Here is a 16,517-nt window from a genome sequence, read left to right as displayed (position 1 = left end):
CAGTGTCTGCGCTCAGAAAGTACCAACACGTAATCTGACATCAATATTTTGTCCCTTATGTCTCAATATCACATAAGATCTACTACTATTCCTTTGCTCTAAGCCAATCTTGTCAGTCGCGCAGCACTGAAATATATGCATGCTTCTTATGAAAATCTAAAATTTATTATTTCCACCCAAGATTGGAAGTTTCGCTAGATGATATCATTTCTATGAACGATCTAGGAAAATCAATTGGGAAGTTCACCCGTATGGTATGTCCATCCACTTAGCTATACAACGCGGACCACTGATGAAAAATATCACTATGATTGGTATACAAGTGCGGTTCTCTCAGGCCCCGAATCTCGAAACCCAAGCGACGTTATAGTCATAAAGAGAGAAGCATATCTCCACAGCTCGGTGCGGTAAGATTAACACTTCGACTACAGGAGTCTCCTCAGCAGCGTAGATGCCCCGACAAAGTCGACTCATCGGAATGCAGTTCGCCCGGTGCTGCCACTGGAACGAGCAAAGTCTGGGGGCTTTTGACCTTGATATGCTGGGTAACCCACGCCTTCTGTCGTTGAATGCCTTTTTGAGCGAACTCCACAGCGTCAACAAACTCAACGTCCCACAGCGCCTGGCTTGCTGGCGACAGTGCCGTTAGGTGCCCTTCAATGTATGTAAGAAAGGTGTCTAGGGCCTGCAATGCGACTAATGCCTCGTATGCATCACTCCCTTCTTCAACATCAGGGAAAAGGCTATCTCGAAGGTTTGCAGCAACCTTCCGGCCGGACTGGCGACTCTCATGGTATCTCGAGATTATTGGATTGAACTTGCGCAGAATGCCCAGAGTTATTCGACGCATGATCTCGAGTCCTGAGTATACCTCCAAGTCGTGTACTAGACGCGGAATCAAATCCTTATAAATGTCGTTGAGGACTTCCAGAGCCTGGTTTGTGGCACCCAGCCAGAGTTCCAGTCGCCGGATACGCTCGTCGGCGGGATCCTGGCTCTTGGGCGCATTTGCGACCGACATCTCTCCTTGTCCCTTCTTCTGTTCAACACTTCTGATGGCTGCAGTCTGTTCTTCCTTGGAGTGGGTTTCTTTTCCACCCTCCTTCTGAATGCACTTCTCGATTCGAACCGCGCCAGATTTGAACATCGGCTGTTTGGAAACAGGATCCCACTCGTCTTATATAGTCAGCGGCAAAGAATCTTCATGATAATGACTTTATTAAGACCATGATTTACTTACCAACCGTAAGCTCATTTGCGGCTCGCGCTCGCAGGTCTTTTGAATCAAAATAGCCGAAGTGGAACGGGATAAGAACATGTCCTTCGTTGATCTCCCCAATTCTCACCGGGAGCTCTACACTGCCACGCCGGGATCTCACTACAACCATTTCTCCCTCCGAGAGATAGAGATCTTTCGCATCCGCTTCAGATATGCGAACAAATGGCTGTGGGTCGGCTTGCTGGAGCCGCCTGGCCCTTCCTGTCTTGGTCCGTGTATGGAAGTGGAAAACGTTTCGACCGGTCGAAAGTAGCAAGGGAAACTGATCATCGGGAGCTTCAAGGGGTGCTTTGTGGTGCGCAGCTTTGAGAATGGCTCGTCCAGCGGGGTTCATGGCTTGATATTGTGCTCGAGTACATGGCGCTCCAGTCTCGAGATCATGCCCGAAGTCTTCACAGTAGTCTGGATCGGTGAAGAATTTGCCATCAGTGAACAGGCGCTCTTTGCCGTTCGGATACTCCTTAGTACAGGGCCATTGAATGCCAGATCCGCCAGTGAGCTTCTCGTATGTGAGCTCGCTGCAGTCACAGGGACGGCCGTATGACATCCCTTTCCATGCATCGAAGACTTCTTCCGGTGTGGTATAAGGGATCAGAGGCCCTCCATGTTTGTTCTCAAAGTCCATCCGCCGCCCGAAATCCAAGAAGATGTCCAGGTCAGCCTTAGCCTCTCCTGGTGGCTCGACGGCCTTCTGCGAGAGATGCATGTTTTGGTCAGCGTTGGTGAAACATCCAGTTTTCTCTGCCCATTGAGCCGCTGGCAGCACCACATCTGCCACAGCTGTTGTCTCGGTAGGGAAGATATCTTGTACGACAAGGAAGAGGTCTGGCTTGGTAAACAGGTCTCGGACACGATGTAGATTGGGTAGGCTGACCAGTGGATTCGTGCCCGACACCCAAAACATCTCAATCGAGCCGTTTTCGATGTAATTAAGCATATTTTGGATTATGTGTAGGTTGATTCCAATGCGGCATTCGAATCAAGTCAACGTTCCAGTGATCCGCGATCTCCTGCATATGCTTCGGGTTTTGAAAATTTCGAAACCCTGGATATTCACCATCACATCCGGCCTCCCTGTTATTTTGAGCAGTCGGTTGGCCATTCATCTGAAGGATACCGCTTCCTGGCTTCCCAAGGTGTCCAAGCAGCAGATTGATATTGTTGATCTGACAGGCAGCTGCCGTAGCTTGGTTAGATTGATGAACTCCTTGCAGAGCAGTTGATACCAGGCTACTGCTAGTTCCCATTATCCTAGCTGCCTCTTCTAATAATGTCGTAGGGACGCCGGTAATTCGCATCACATACTCCGGGGTATATTCCTCGACTACAGCCTCAAGCTGCTGCAACCTCACCACGTGCTGCGAGACAAATTCCTCGTTAATCCAGCCATTCTTGAACAATAGATGCTGTAGACCATTAAGCAGTGCCATATTAGTCCCAATCTTGGGTGCCAGATGAATCGTGGCTTTCTTCGCGGTTTCCGACCGGCGCGGATCAACCACGATGAGCTTCGGAGGAGACGCCCCGTCGAGGCGATCTAGTATTCGAGACCATAAGACCGTCTGTGTATTTGCCACGTTATGGCCGACGATAAACAAACATTCCGTATAGTCGATATCTCCATAAGATCCCGGTTGACCGTCACTACCAAAGGACTCACGCATACTGGCCGCCGCAGTGGCCGTACACAAGCGAGTGTTGCCATCCATATGGAGAGTATTCAACCCGGCCTTACCGATCATCGCTAGGACATAATATTCCTCCAAGAACAGTTGACCAGAGGTATAGAACCCAATGCCATGGTTGGTCAACCGCTGTCGTATCTCCTTCGCCTTGTCCACAATCAGCGACATAGCTTCGTCCCACGACGCCCGCTCGAGCTTGCCATTGCGCCGGATGAGTGGGTGCGTCAGTCTCTCCAGATGGTGGATGGACTCCCAGCTATAAATATCCCAAGTGAGCCATTTGTCCCTCTACCGACTATATAGAAGCTTCCGAAATACTCACCCATGTAAGCCCTTCGGACCCAGACGTCCTTTATTCACCCGATCGGGCGACCGCGCACACCCACCACACGGCCATCCTTGACCCCAATATCCAGCCCGCAACCATTACTGCAAGCGTCGCGTTAGCATGGACCCGACAATTATGAATAATTGAAGTATGAGAAAGACTTTAATTACCTGCACAACACACATGCACTTTGTACCCATTTATCCGGCGTGTCTAGGACGCGCATATCAAGTCGCGTCGGCCATTCATGCTTGTACGGGGTGCGGCCACCGTAGGCATCCTGGATAGAGTCGCGAGACTCGTACGTGGACGCCGCCATGTTAACAACTTCTGCATTTCCATCATATAGGAAGAGACATCCGGATTATAGTCTCCAGTAGACGCGCGACAAATCCAGGAGAATAATAAAGTTAAGGAAAAATCAAGTATATGACGCAGAGGAAGAGGTACCATGGATGACGCCAGAATTATGAAATTAGGGTTACAAGAAATCACAGGTTCTCCAATTATTTTCCTTAATTCATATTTTCTACGCAAACAACAGACCAGATGCAATAAACACGTACCAGTTCAACTTTATAAAGAGCAATATGGGCCTGTCCTACACAGAAGCAATACGACTGGTCGAGGCCGAAGCACATCGCAAACGATATGTCTTCTTGTCTCGAGCAGAAACATGCTCGATATTCACTGCAAGAGGTCGCATCGCTCGACACATGATTTATAGTCCAATCTCAACACCAAGGTTTGACACGTCTGCCATGGATGGCTACGCATTGAACTCCGCCGCGACGCAGGATGCGACCGTGGATTATCCCAAAACATTCGAAGTTCAGGGCATCACGGCCGCAGGAGATGAACCTCTCTCGCAGGTGGGACGTGACGGTATTTTCCCGCCTTGTGTGGAGATTATGACAGGAGCCCCATTTCCCAAGACTGTCCAGCAGGAAGACTTCGATTGTTGTGTTCGCTATGAGGATGTAAGAGTCGAAGAGCGATCGGGGCGTCGCTTCATTGCAGTAACCAAGCCGGTCAAGCCCAACCAGAATCGACGGCTGGCCGCGACGGACTTCCGAACAAGTGATGCGATTGTCAAAGAGGGAGAACTGATCCATCCGAACCATGTCCTGGCAATGGCATCCCTCGGTATCACGGAGCTTTCTGTGCTGCCCAAGCCGAGAATAGCCGTCTTCTCGACCGGATCTGAACTATTGCCTGCAAAAGGTGACTCCTCTAAGCTTCATCGGATTAGCGACAGCAATGGCCCGTATCTCACTGCAATGCTGGAGGATTGGGGCGCTATTGTCGACTTTTTGGGAGTTCTCCCCGATCACCCGGAAGACATAGAACAGGCCCTATTGCGCAGTCTTCAGGGACCCAGATATGACCTGATCATCAGTTCTGGCGCTGTCTCGGCCGGTCGTTACGACATGATCCCCACAGTACTCGAGCGCGTACAGGCACGGACAGTTTTTCACAAAGTTGAAATGAGACCTGGGCATCCGGTGCTTTACTCCATGCTTCCTCGACCCGGAACTGCTCCTGTAGATAGCGAGGTAGCCTTTTTCGGCTTGCCGGGAAATCCAGTAGCCAGTGCCGCTTGTCTTCGTTTCATAGTAGCGCTTTACTTGAATACCATCCAACTGCAACCGCCAGAGAAGCCATATAAAGCTCATATCATGGCTGCGGACTACAAATTTGGTATTCATCATGGGATACCACTCAGCTCCAGTAAGCCAGTCGCAACTGTGCCGATGGAGAAAGACGTGTTTCGACCGGGGACATTTTGCGGTTCCACAGACCAGGATCTCATGGTCCAGCTCATATCAGATCATAGTCCTGGCAAGATCAAACCATTCCTCGAGGCCAACTGCTGGATCCGGATCCCGCATGGTGTTTCTGAAGTCGGAGAAGGCGACTCAGTTGGCATTTACCCGATGCGTTGAGATCTAGCCCATTACACTCCTGCAACAACACATTTATCTCAGCGGCAATGTGTCGCATTCCACAGTCGAGGTGGTCCCATTCAATTTCAATACCGTATCCAAATCGGCAGGTGTATTCATATTGAACAAACACCTATCATTCCGTGGCCGGATCGTCTTTCCAGAGCACTGGCGAATGACTGATTTTGGCCCGCGAATCCCTTTTGGACATTCTGATCAAGCATGTGCATGGCTTCGGGAGTCCAGACACCCAAGAGAGGCTCGCAGAATCCATCTGCATTCTGGAAACAGGTAACGGGACCAGCCATCTCATGCTGTAGGTGATGCAAGGCGGACACGGACAAGAACGGGTAATCATAGGCGACGACCTGCCAAGTAGCCTGCGCATCAAAGCGATGAGCGGCTAGGAGGCCTCCCGCTGGGCCCATATCGTCCTCTGTGTTGAGAGAATCATCACTAGGGCGGTCATAGATTACTTGTACTAATGTAGATGAGCCATCGACCTCTATGGCAAGCTTGCCCGGGGACACTTCCGTAACCCGTGGGTCATTCAGTATATCTCGCAGGCAATCTGGACTGCGCAATGATAGATAGACGATAGATGAATGAGGACATGCCAGGTCCAAGATGCGCAACAGATGCATATATATCGGTATATCATGTACCAAGGGTCGCAATTCCTTCCGTCTACCCATTCGCGAGGAGCGGCCGCCGGCAAGCAAGAGGGGTTGAAGTGCGCTCATTTGGATGGACAGTATCGCTGGATGGTTAGTTAAAAACAGTGTATTTAATGAGTTCGCCAAGCATTAACATAAATACCAAGAGTTACTCCTAGAATTCGGCAATTGTACCTTGAAGAAATCCTACCGTCAGAATGACGAAATGACCTAACTCTTTCACATCGTGCTTGGCAGATGTGGTCCGGCAAGTTCCGACCCAATGCAAGTGTTTACATTGAAGGATCCTAGATGCTATTTCTTTATAACCTCAACAGGGGGATTCGAATACCATACGCGTCAGTGCAGTTTCAGGGTGTCGGGGATGCTGATAAAACTTTCCGTAACTTGAACCAACTACAAGGACCTTTGTCCTAGGGTCAGCCAGGGAACAGAATTCCTGTCTTATAGCGGAATGTTTGGCTTAAGCTAAGAGCAATATGTTAGACTGAGAACGCTACAATGAGGGCGTAGGGTGTTGGGCAAACTTCGGGTTTGCTTTAACACGGCTGACACGATTGCCCATGGCCCCTACGGGCTACAGAGTAAACCACATTCTACAGTGTAGAAGTAGGTAAATAGTGATTGCCCGTTTATAGGATCAATCCAAGCTTCACAGTAATCTTTCAGTCATAAGATTTAGTCCCCATGGTTGGGATTGAGACTACGAGGCACAAGTCGAACTAAGCTCAAGGACCAATCACAGAAAGACAACCGGGGTTTCTACTTAGAGATAGGGCAACACTACTTAGTAGATCTTAGCAATAACAATGATTTTATCGAATGTGATCTTAAACTTAACGAGCGGCCATGACTCCGGTGACGCTGGACTGGAATGTAATTATAGACAATGACTCCGACAATCCTCCGAACGTTCTCCGACACATTCGCCACAGATCGATTGGTTTGATAACAGAATAACATCAGTGATTTTGCAGGTAAATCTCTTGATTAATAGTTCTAAATCTCGTAATACTAGGTGTGAAGTCTTACTACATGGCGTTCTATTAACAATGAACTGGTCCTCTCCAAGAACAGCAAAATAACATAGATCCGTGGAATGTGAAGGTGTAACGCAAGTACCAAGTCAATCGTCGGGTTTCATCATAGATTCGTCGAATAAAAAGGAAGATGGTCTATATCTATAATGCTTGACGCTAATAATGGCAAAAGTTGAGAATCGGCAACCAACCCAGGCCCAACGCCGGATCAACTCCAAATAGACAAAGCAGCAAGACAAAGGTTGAAATCAAGTAGTGAAGCTGTGGTATCATATGGCTGAATGTAGTTCCCGCAAAAATCCCTGTAGACTGGTCACATTAGCATTCTCTTCAATAGACAGCGGTTCCAGATAATTCGAGACCTAGGCTCACCTCGGCAGTCAAAACGGAGCAATCGAATGTTATATATCTCATCCCCGCAGATGTTTAATCGCGACCCCATTTCATCGCTTCCGTTGGTGCCTGGCCGGTGGCTTTGTTGTAGCGGCTTGCAAGTTGTTCGCAAACGCTCCAAACGCGTCTGCGGTTGGCAACACCCATCAGGTTCAAATCGTCCATGCCGTACCGCGGAGTGGACATTTTGTTCAGCCACAGGTAAAGTGATTTATAGTTGACAGCCTTCTGATTCTGGAGCGTCTGGAATTCCCAGAGCCACGGCATATCCCACTGCATAAAACGCTTCCAGAACGAGTTATCCTGGGTGATAATTTGAACACTGAGAGAAGCTTGAGCAAGCGCTTTCAGCGAATCTCCCGGCAAGAACATGCAAATCTGCTGTGCGATCTCTAGAGGTAGTTGGCCAAATGGATCGGTGGGGCGTCGTTCCCGGAGCTCAATCTCCAGCGAAGGGCGCTTGAATTTATCATCTGTGCTCAGGTTTTGGAAAAGCTCATCGACCATGGGGGTATCCGTTGGGTTCTTGGCACAGTACTGTTTGAGCGCAGAAGTGGCAATACGTTAGGGATATTGCAGTTTAATCTCCGGTGTGGTCACGCTTACCTCTGCACCCGGAATGCATTCCCAGTAACGGCCCTGCGACCGTGAAATGTCGTCTCCGTAGCTCAAATGTAAGGAGGAATGGTTGGTTAAAGCGGACATGACACCGTAGAGAGCGTTGAGGTTGACAGTGTTGATCTCGGTGGAACCCGTGAGGACTCGGGTCAAAATTTCAAAACAGCTCCAATGGAATGGGAGGACTGGGCCAGCCGCGTCTTCAGTTCCCTCGTCATAGCTACAAGAGAGTTAGCGATAGGTGTTTTTTTTTTTTTTTCCTCCCTTCCAGGGAAACGAATCGAGGAGGTCTAAACCGACCACATGAAGGTTTTTCGGGCCGACGGCTGATATTGATCTTAGGATAAAATTAGCCACGGTCCTGCAGTTCGTCCGCCTCGTGTAACACATACCATTGCCGGGTTTCACCACTAGCTCTCCCTGTCAAAGTGGCGTGTAAGCTTCTCGAACTGTGGCTTGCTTCAAAAGTATGTTCAGGTGTCGCTTACAATATCCGCATAATATCCCGGGCCAGCAATAAACGCTCTGCCACCATGTTAGACAGGAATTAACTCCCCGGAAACGTGTATCAGAACGTACTTATTCGTCTTCGACGGACCGGAGGGAGGATTCGATCCCAGGCAGTATGCCTTATAGAGCCAAGAGACGTTATCGGTGTCGACTAACCGAGGATCGTAGCTGCGCACGGGGGCGTCATTTTCTTCAGTAGGAATCTGGCTGATGTCCTGGCCGGCCTCGAGCGCCCGGCATCTCTTTTCAATCCACCGTCTTCGTCGTTCGATCGCGGTCTCCGACGGGGACTCAATGTGCATGCCGGTGAAGCCGACACCGCAGATGGCGCAATAACAGTCGTATGCCATGGTGAAGGGAGAGGGGAATCGGAACGGTTGGGGAATCGGACGTTGCACGGAGGGGCGTTTGAATAGATAAATGAGAAAGAAGGGAAAAGTTCTGTGCCTGGATTCCAGAATAAATGGTTCAGGGGGGTCCACAGTGGAGAAGAGGATGGGGCAATAAATAGACAACCATGATAGGAGAATGCCAGAAAACTCTTAGCGATGATCATCCTGACCGCCATCTCCTCAAAAGTTGCCAGGTCATCCGCCGCTTCAATGCAAAATAGCGTTGAGAGCGGGTCGGGTGGATTGTTCTGGTTGAATGTCGCGATTTCTGTTACATTTCACTATCTTGATTTGTATTGTAGCTCTGAAAGCCCTCTCTCACCGCCCGGAGATCGCGACCCATGGCTCCCCGACTCTGCAAACCCACGATGCTAACTAATTAATAAGGGGGGCTTATTAATAATTTAATTCGCCAGGGGTAGCTTTCTTTTCCTTTCTGAGATCGTTTCTGCCGACTTTTAGATCGATTGATTAAAGTTTTTTTCAAGTCAATACGCGGAATTTCCAGTTTCATGCAACAGAACTAAAATCCGGGGTTCTCCATTCTAGGGTTAATCAATGTGACCGCCTCCGGACAATTGACACGTCTACAGTTGCAAGCAAAGATTGGGTGATGTCCTCAAACCACACCACCTGAGAGGGCTATCAACATTCTCAATCACTGCGTCGCTGCCCAGGATGGACAGGGTGGAACAAGTGTCAGCAATTCCTTTGTTGCCAACAACTTTTCGAGGGTCATCTGACCCAATCCTGGTTCCAGACCTCCCGTGTTGAGAAATCCATATGCTTGGGGGGCGCACGCCATCCATCCCACTAACAATCTTAGCGCGACAACGATGCGCCACTAATTGTTTGCTGGAGCTTCTGGAATACACTCATGACCTCGGATAGTGAGCTGAGCTGATACTGCGCGGGTAGGTTTTTGCTATTTTTTTTTTCTTTTTTTTCGGTGGCAAATCGCGGCTGCGAAACAAATGATAGCTGGAGTGCCAAACCTAACGGTAGCATTGATCGGCCACCCTGATACTCCACTTAAAAGCTTTAAATCCACCAACAGCCACCGTGATTGCATCCGTCTTTCCCACGATCGGGGCAGGGCGGAGTTGTGCCGCGGCAACGAGTGCGTATTTCCTCCTCCGGATGGCGGAGCGGAAACTTACTTTTTTTCTTTTTTCTTTCGCTACCTCCGTGGATTTCGCATTGACTCCCCGGGTATGGCGACGGTACTTTTGTATCCCAATTCTGGTTCCTGGTAAATGTTGCTTATCAACGCCACCCGGAAATCCGGCACGATCACTGGTGGTTTTTAGTAGGTCTAAAGATAATTCATTTTGCCTTCTGGCGCCTTTGCCCACTGCATTCTGTCGAGGCAGCCCAGGTACTCGACGCGTACGGTGCCTGCAAGTTGCTGAAATAGGAACTCATTCCATGGATACATAAACTTAGTTATAGCAAGTCTTGAGCGGCTATATTGTGCGTGTACTTCTTCCCACTTTATCATCAGACCAAACTGCCTATCAAGCAATTTGTTAGGTCCAGCACCATCGTCAATTCTGATTCTGCCGTGACAAGTATGCAAGCAATGTGCTTCGGTGGACACTTCACATAACGGATGCGTTAGGTCGTCCACGAGGACATATCTATGGCCGTGAACAGGTCGTAAGGGTCTCGGGCTACATGTGGAGCTTTACTCCAGAGTAAGGCCGCATGCAGTGTTTGTCTTTTGTTTGAGGGCGGCAAAGTTTATACATTTACATACTTTTAATGTAAAGATTATTAATTTTTCGGTTACTCGGGCTTGTAACTCAGTGGTAGAGTGCTCGCTTCGCATGCGAGAAGTCGGGGGTTCAATTCCCCTCAAGTCCATTATTCTTTTTTCATTTTATTTTTTTGATTTCCCGCATTGCTTTCGCTTCTGTTTGTTCGTTCTTTCCTATCGTTGGGAAGGAATTCAAGTGTTATTTATGATCTACCCATATCTTTTCTCTATGCCTTCGCTTATCCTGTTTATTTCCTCGCATCTCCGCTTACCCACTCTTCCTCGTCGCGACAGTTTCCAGCTACACCATGACGAATACTTCATAAGTCCATTATTTCTCCATATCTACCATAATAGATTCTTCATAACTAGAACAAGGAAGTTACACATGGACAAAACAATATTTAATCGATCAATCGCGATTCAACGTTTGAAGTTATCTTAACTTGAGGTGAAAGTGTAAGTGGTGCACTGTATCAGTTCGACTAGATATATATATAACTGTACAAGGCAGACAGCAGACACCCAGACAGCCGATGCGCTGCCTACAGTAGAAAAAATTCGGTCTCGTCATTTCTCACAATTAATATACAAAGATATCTCCTTTATACAACTCGATCATAAATAGTAATTAGGTATTATCTCTGTTACGTGGCTCCGTCGTATCGATACTCACGTTAGAACTTCTATCTACAGACCCGTGACTCAACGCTTTCGTATATCCGTATATTGCGAAGTTGATTAAACGTTTGATAGCCTATCTCAACTTACAGATAATTTGTGCATGTGCATCAAGATAGCTCATATTTTACGATGGTAGATTCCAACAATAATTACAATAATGTGAGATGCTCCATATATACTGTTGGAAGCCATACTCTGGTTCTTGGAGCTCATGTACATGATCCGAGGCAAATTAGTCATTTAATCAAGTAGGATAGCATAGAAGAACAAAAGAAATTAAAGCCATCAGGAGGCTCAACCAGACCATGAATTTCAAACCCTTCTGGAAAATCGATAGCCTGATCGGTGCATTTGTGCTACGATGGAAGTGTTCAGAAGCATAGATCGGGATATATCTACTGCACAGGTGGTGCCCGCCTATTCAGGTGTATTAAGGATGGACACTGAGCTTGACCGTCCTAGCAATCATTGCGAGGGCGCCCTGTGACATCTTTGACTTACTCTTGAGCTCCACATCTTACTCAGGTTTCCCACAGTTTCTACCGTCTATGTTGTAGATAGAACACGGGATGGATACATCATTCTTGCCTAATGTTATGCAAGTTTCGATAGACCCTTGACAATACTTCGACTCCAGGTGTAGTGTCGTCTCTGTTATGCCTAGGAAGTGAGTTAAGACAAGATGATATATAATTAAACAGAATCAGATTCCTTCACGTGAGTCCTAGTCGAGAGACATATCTTGCCCATGATCTGTGCGGAGCCGTCTGGTAATCTACAATAAACTTGATCCAGGAGGTAGAGCAGACTGCTTTAAGCCAGGGGGAAGAATTATTTCGACCTTTCTCATAGTCCCGTCGCACCCCCATCTTGCCGAATCTGGCGAGGGCTGATCTAGCTGAACTCTATTGGTGTCGCATCTCTCTCAAGGGAGTAGTTGACCGGAGAAGTTAAATCGAAGAGCGAACTTATGGGTGGGCCTTGTACGAAAGTCGATTAGCCTAGCCGGCCCCGACGTACAACTATTGGGAGAATGCTCTCTTGATGGTTGGATATGCCGGCCATTCGCTCCCGTTTTCGGCAGGGTAGGCACCAAAAATGGGACAAATGCTTACTGTATCGATCTCGAATTGATCGCTAGAACTAATGCCTGAATAAAATGTAGCAGAGCTCATGAGTTGGAATGACCAATTCCCGAATAAGCTACGGAGGACGTCCGAACCTGCTGGCGATGTCAAGCATGTATCGGAGTTAACCGATATGGATCGAGGCATTTTCCGGCGCCTCACAAATTTCGAGACATGCAGCTCTGGGCAATAGCTCTGCAGTCTATCGATCCTACAGTCATGTATCATCGGTTGAAAGGTTCAATATGTTCCCGAGGGTCCGTTTCTTCTGGAAAGGTGGCTATTTGTTGCTGCGCCACAGCCGGAATCTCGCTCCGTATATGGAGTCCATTGTCCGGAACTTCGATTAGTCCGTCGTATCCGTATCCAAATTAACGGTTTCTGCAAATGGGGTTTGATCTGCACCCACTATTGATTGTTGCCCTGAATTATTGCCCCCCTGTCTTAGGCTGTAGAAATCACGCCCTGTGTTACTGGTTTGCCTACAGCTTCATGACTTTTCCCCTATTCGAGGGGACGTAATGAAGTATCCCTCATCATCATGACAACAGGTGCGGTGTCCTGTCCTCCCTCTTCGCTGGTGGGGAATTTTGAGTGGCGTGAGGAGAATAATAAGGATATTAATCGAAGATCGACGCTTCATCTACTATGTTTAGGGCATTGCTCCGGATCAATTCCAATCTATGGAGCCAATGACGGATGCTAGAATGAGACAATGTCTGTGATGTGGAGCAGCAGTTGTTCTCCGCGAAACAACTGTCTCTCCTAAATTTAACGACTAAATTAACGGCTTCTATTCCACGATTGGCTGCTCCCTCGATTTCCGAGGGCTACCGAGCGTGGCAACTGAGGGCACAGCGCCCCACGTGATGGATAAGACCCCAATTATATCGTTGACCTTGGACCGAAACGAAACTAAAATCAAGGGAATGCGGAGTGGACCGGCTAATTTTAGCTCTAGGTCATCTATTCTGCAGGATGACAACATGGCGTCGGTTCAACTGCGGGATTCTCCTGTTGTTCCTAAGATTTCGATCTCTCGAGTGGGTAGTTAGCGGGCAGCTAGCGGATAATAGTTGACATCAAATGTCTTGGAAGAGACTCCATCGACTCGATCAGGTTGTCACCCTCAACATATAAAAAGCCGTTCTCATTCCCCTTCTTCTTGCTATCATCCCTCTCATCAATCAATCAATCAATCAATCCATCCAGTCGTTTTAAATACCTTCATTTTTCTACAAACCCACTCGTTTGCCATCAACCTTTCAAAATGCAGTTCAAGAACCTTGCTCTCGCTGCCTCCATCGCTGCTACTGCCGCCGCCGCCCCGGCTGCCGATGCCCCTAAGTACTTCGGCGTCATTGCTATCAAGTCCGGCAGCGCTGTCCAGAACTCTGCCTTCAGCGCCGCCCAGGGTAGCCTCATCGCTGGCCTCCAGAACAAGGGTTCCAGCTGCCCGGAGACCAGCTTCTACATCAACGACGGTGTTCTCAACATCTATGACAACACTGCCCGTCCCCAGGAGGTCTACGTTGACCGCTCCGGCATGGGTACGTGATGCCTCCCACCCATACCCCAGTAACTTTGCAGCGGAAGCTAACAATATCACAGGCCAGGGCAAGATTGGCTACACCGTTGGTGCCCAGCCCACTCCCAAGAACGCCGAGCGCAAGGGCTGGTCTATCCAGGATGGCCACCTCCTGTTCGACGGATCCAGCCCCATCGCCTGCCCCGGTGCCGATGGCTACAGCATCTGGGCCTCCTCTGGTGTCGCTAACCCCGGTGGCAACAAGGACTGCGTTGGCATTGCTGCTCACGTCGTTGAGACCAAGGAGCCCCAGCCTTGCTGGGCCAACTAAGTTTGTGCTTTAGCGTTTCGTTCTTTGGCGCAAGGACTTGTATAAAGGATCGATTTATCTTTGCGCATCTTTATTAAGCGATTTGTGAATACTTTGTGCAAATACTTATCTAATATATAAACATTCCTCACACGGAAAAAGTTACCCTGTTTGTGAAGCGTAACCTCGCTCTCTTTTATCCATTTTTATTGTAGATGACCGCTACGTCGTATGCCACGGTTCTTGGGTTCAGGTGCAGATTTATGGCTGAACACTTATAGTCGCCTCGAATGATGACCTAGAAGAGTTAACACTAGAGGGACTGGGTGTTAAAACTGGGTATTAAACGTCCGGGCAGATGATTGTTTCTTTGACTTTCCCTGGCAGCGGATAGTGGATGTTTTCCGTTCTATGGACAAGTACATCTGCCAAATTTGACGTTATATTCGCAGATCTGCGCCAGATTGTATTCTTTAGACTAAGAAAATGCGAAACATGCTATTGATCACAATTGTCTCTTAACATGACACGCTTGAACAAAGTGAACCAACTCCGTTACCATTACGTCAAGACCGATTCTAGCTTTCAGCGCAAGTGGGGATATGATTCAATCGTCGACGGTTGCAGCCGCGGGACCGGGCGGATAAACCGTTAGATAACTCTAATTGACGTCTAGAATATCTACGTAACGACAAGATTTATGTATGTATGTATGTATGTATGTATGTATGCATATGTTTTTCTTCTAGTGGCACGGTGATCTTAGTCGGAGGACACAGACTGCTCAGCCTACGGTAATCTTTCATTTCAGGTGCCGGAGAATCTCCAGACAGATACCTCTGGTTAATATGAGACCGGATACATTACAAATGTGGACACCATGACTCTAGGAGATTTGTATGCCAGTAAAGAGCGGCCCCATGGCGATTGGAGTTCAGCTTTACCTCAAAGTTCCATCTGTTTCGGACAGCTCAAACTCCGACGAATGATTCAATGCGTTGAACATGACGCTCTTCCGCATGCAGCCATAAGAACTTCCAGTACGGGTTATTATGTTTTTCATCCACGGAACTATGGGTCTGGGATCGCCTTCATGATATAGTTGACTCTGAGTATGTGAAGCTTAACACGTCAACTAAGCTATATATATGGCAATAGTCACCATATCACACAAAAATTGCCTAGGTCAGATAGAACAAGTACCAACGCAATTAGATCATTCAGCCTCAAATTGCAAAACCAACCAACCAAGCTGTGTTACCAACAATCATCCAATATGAAGATCACAACTACCGTTGGTCTTCTCTTCACTCTCCTCACCACCTCTGCTTCCGCTACTCCATTCTTTTATGGCTGGTCAGACAGCGTGACCCTCCAACTTTCCAACGACTGGTCTGGCGCAAATGCCAAAGCCTCCGTCGCAACCGACGGCAAGCCACATCCAATCCAAGAGCTCTTCGACGACTCAGATCTCGAAAAGGACGGCAAGATCTATGCAACAAGCGCTCAGCTCATCAAATTTCACCATAATACCATCTGTCGCGTGCTTCAGCACGACCCTAGGGTTGAAGTCACATTGGACGACGAGAATACTTGGTCGTTTCTGGACCGCGGTGCCTGGGTGGATGTACACCGCGGTGTGGTGATCTGTTTTGAAAAATAGACAGGTCGCTGTTGTTTGATACGTACTGCAGGTATACTTGTCGATAGGGCTACATGCTCCTCTAAGTGAGGGTATCTATCATACAGCGTATTTCGTGTCAGAAGCCGTTAAACCAATTACTTAGTATGCACACGAAAATGGGTTATTTTGTCCGTTTGAGATTTTTGTTTCCTTTGTATTGTGGATGATTTCCCTAGGCCTAGGACAACAAGATAGGATAACACTATCCTGAGGCCTACGAATATATATAATAGTAATTATTGGTCGGTATTTCTATGAAAACCAGATGAAGAAGACGGAAATGTTGCATCTAGATCATTACGCTTGTAAGTAACAAACAAAAGACATAACCAAGTGACCGATTAAAAAAGACAAATTAAATGGTCTCCACGAGTGCATGAAATAAGCACAGATGTGTATATTAAAAATTTGGCACAACAGCTCGTGGCTAAAGATGATTCAATATCGCCGCCCTTCTACACATACCAGAAGAAAATCAGGAATGTCCAACTTCTTGATGGATCGTACAATATTCATCACAATCATGTCATTATGGTGGATCTGATTAAACTAGCTGC

At 47.8% G+C, this 16,517-nt stretch overlaps 8 protein-coding genes and 1 non-coding gene across 9 annotated transcripts; 5 read left to right on the top strand and 4 right to left on the bottom strand.

Moving 5' to 3' along the window:
- Positions 1-439: 439 nt before the first annotated feature.
- BDV38DRAFT_271133 (molybdopterin oxidoreductase family protein) lies at positions 440-3,611 on the bottom strand (the record flags this gene model as incomplete). Its single annotated transcript, XM_032057257.1, has 5 exons — positions 440-1,176; positions 1,241-2,183; positions 2,269-3,252; positions 3,345-3,393; positions 3,463-3,611. The coding sequence occupies 5 exons, from the start codon at positions 3,609-3,611 to the stop codon at positions 440-442; spliced, it is 2,862 nt and encodes a 953-aa protein (XP_031913912.1).
- Positions 3,612-3,826: 215 nt separating this feature from the next.
- Positions 3,827-5,711, top strand: BDV38DRAFT_246287 (molybdopterin molybdotransferase MoeA). Its single transcript, XM_032054533.1, has one exon. The coding sequence runs from the start codon at positions 3,883-3,885 to the stop codon at positions 5,236-5,238; it is 1,356 nt and encodes a 451-aa protein (XP_031913911.1). The 5' UTR covers positions 3,827-3,882; the 3' UTR covers positions 5,239-5,711.
- Positions 5,355-5,981, bottom strand: BDV38DRAFT_282773 (molybdenum cofactor guanylyltransferase; the record flags this gene model as incomplete). The annotated part of the gene is made up of 1 exon (XM_032059879.1): positions 5,355-5,981. One exon carries the CDS (start codon positions 5,979-5,981, stop codon positions 5,355-5,357), a length of 627 nt encoding a protein of 208 aa, XP_031913910.1.
- Positions 5,982-7,381: 1,400 nt separating this feature from the next.
- On the bottom strand, positions 7,382-8,826 carry BDV38DRAFT_282772 (uncharacterized protein; the record flags this gene model as incomplete). Its single annotated transcript, XM_032059878.1, has 6 exons — positions 7,382-7,885; positions 7,955-8,186; positions 8,267-8,303; positions 8,359-8,386; positions 8,455-8,491; positions 8,546-8,826. 6 exons carry the CDS (start codon positions 8,824-8,826, stop codon positions 7,382-7,384), a joined length of 1,119 nt encoding a protein of 372 aa, XP_031913909.1.
- Positions 8,827-10,502: 1,676 nt separating this feature from the next.
- Positions 10,503-11,186, top strand: BDV38DRAFT_84202 (uncharacterized protein). The gene has a single exon (XM_032064023.1). The coding sequence runs from the start codon at positions 10,698-10,700 to the stop codon at positions 11,070-11,072; it is 375 nt and encodes a 124-aa protein (XP_031913908.1). The 5' UTR covers positions 10,503-10,697; the 3' UTR covers positions 11,073-11,186.
- On the top strand, positions 10,663-10,734 carry BDV38DRAFT_t126. Its single transcript has one exon. It is a non-coding gene; the product is annotated as a tRNA-Ala (tRNA).
- An 821-nt stretch (positions 11,187-12,007) lies between the features above and the next one.
- Positions 12,008-12,380, bottom strand: BDV38DRAFT_246280 (uncharacterized protein). The gene has a single exon (XM_032054532.1). The coding sequence runs from the start codon at positions 12,178-12,180 to the stop codon at positions 12,025-12,027; it is 156 nt and encodes a 51-aa protein (XP_031913907.1). The 5' UTR covers positions 12,181-12,380; the 3' UTR covers positions 12,008-12,024.
- Positions 12,381-13,312: 932 nt separating this feature from the next.
- aspf34 (cell wall protein PhiA) lies at positions 13,313-14,441 on the top strand. Its single transcript, XM_032054531.1, has 2 exons — positions 13,313-13,988; positions 14,050-14,441. Exons 1-2 carry the CDS (start codon positions 13,709-13,711, stop codon positions 14,295-14,297), a joined length of 528 nt encoding a protein of 175 aa, XP_031913906.1. The 5' UTR covers positions 13,313-13,708; the 3' UTR covers positions 14,298-14,441.
- Positions 14,442-15,552: 1,111 nt separating this feature from the next.
- On the top strand, positions 15,553-15,939 carry BDV38DRAFT_282770 (uncharacterized protein; the record flags this gene model as incomplete). Its single annotated transcript, XM_032059877.1, has 1 exon — positions 15,553-15,939. One exon carries the CDS (start codon positions 15,553-15,555, stop codon positions 15,937-15,939), a length of 387 nt encoding a protein of 128 aa, XP_031913905.1.
- Between the last annotated feature and the right edge of the window lie 578 nt (positions 15,940-16,517).

Source organism: Aspergillus pseudotamarii, assembly GCF_009193445.1.
Source record: "Aspergillus pseudotamarii strain CBS 117625 unplaced genomic scaffold BDV38scaffold_25, whole genome shotgun sequence".
Taxonomy (NCBI): Eukaryota; Fungi; Ascomycota; class Eurotiomycetes; order Eurotiales; family Aspergillaceae; genus Aspergillus; species Aspergillus pseudotamarii.
This window is presented reverse-complemented; position numbering and strand designations above follow the sequence as displayed.

Coding starts and splice junctions, on each gene's coding strand:
- BDV38DRAFT_246287 (XM_032054533.1), top strand. CDS start 3,883: ATGGGCCTGTCCTACACAGAAGCAATACGACTGGTCGAGGCCGAAGCA.
- BDV38DRAFT_84202 (XM_032064023.1), top strand. CDS start 10,698: ATGCGAGAAGTCGGGGGTTCAATTCCCCTCAAGTCCATTATTCTTTTT.
- BDV38DRAFT_246280 (XM_032054532.1), bottom strand. CDS start 12,180: ATGGGGGTGCGACGGGACTATGAGAAAGGTCGAAATAATTCTTCCCCC.
- aspf34 (XM_032054531.1), top strand. CDS start 13,709: ATGCAGTTCAAGAACCTTGCTCTCGCTGCCTCCATCGCTGCTACTGCC. Junction 13,989..14,049: donor CGTTGACCGCTCCGGCATGG/GTACGTGATGCC, acceptor ACAATATCACAG/GCCAGGGCAAGATTGGCTAC.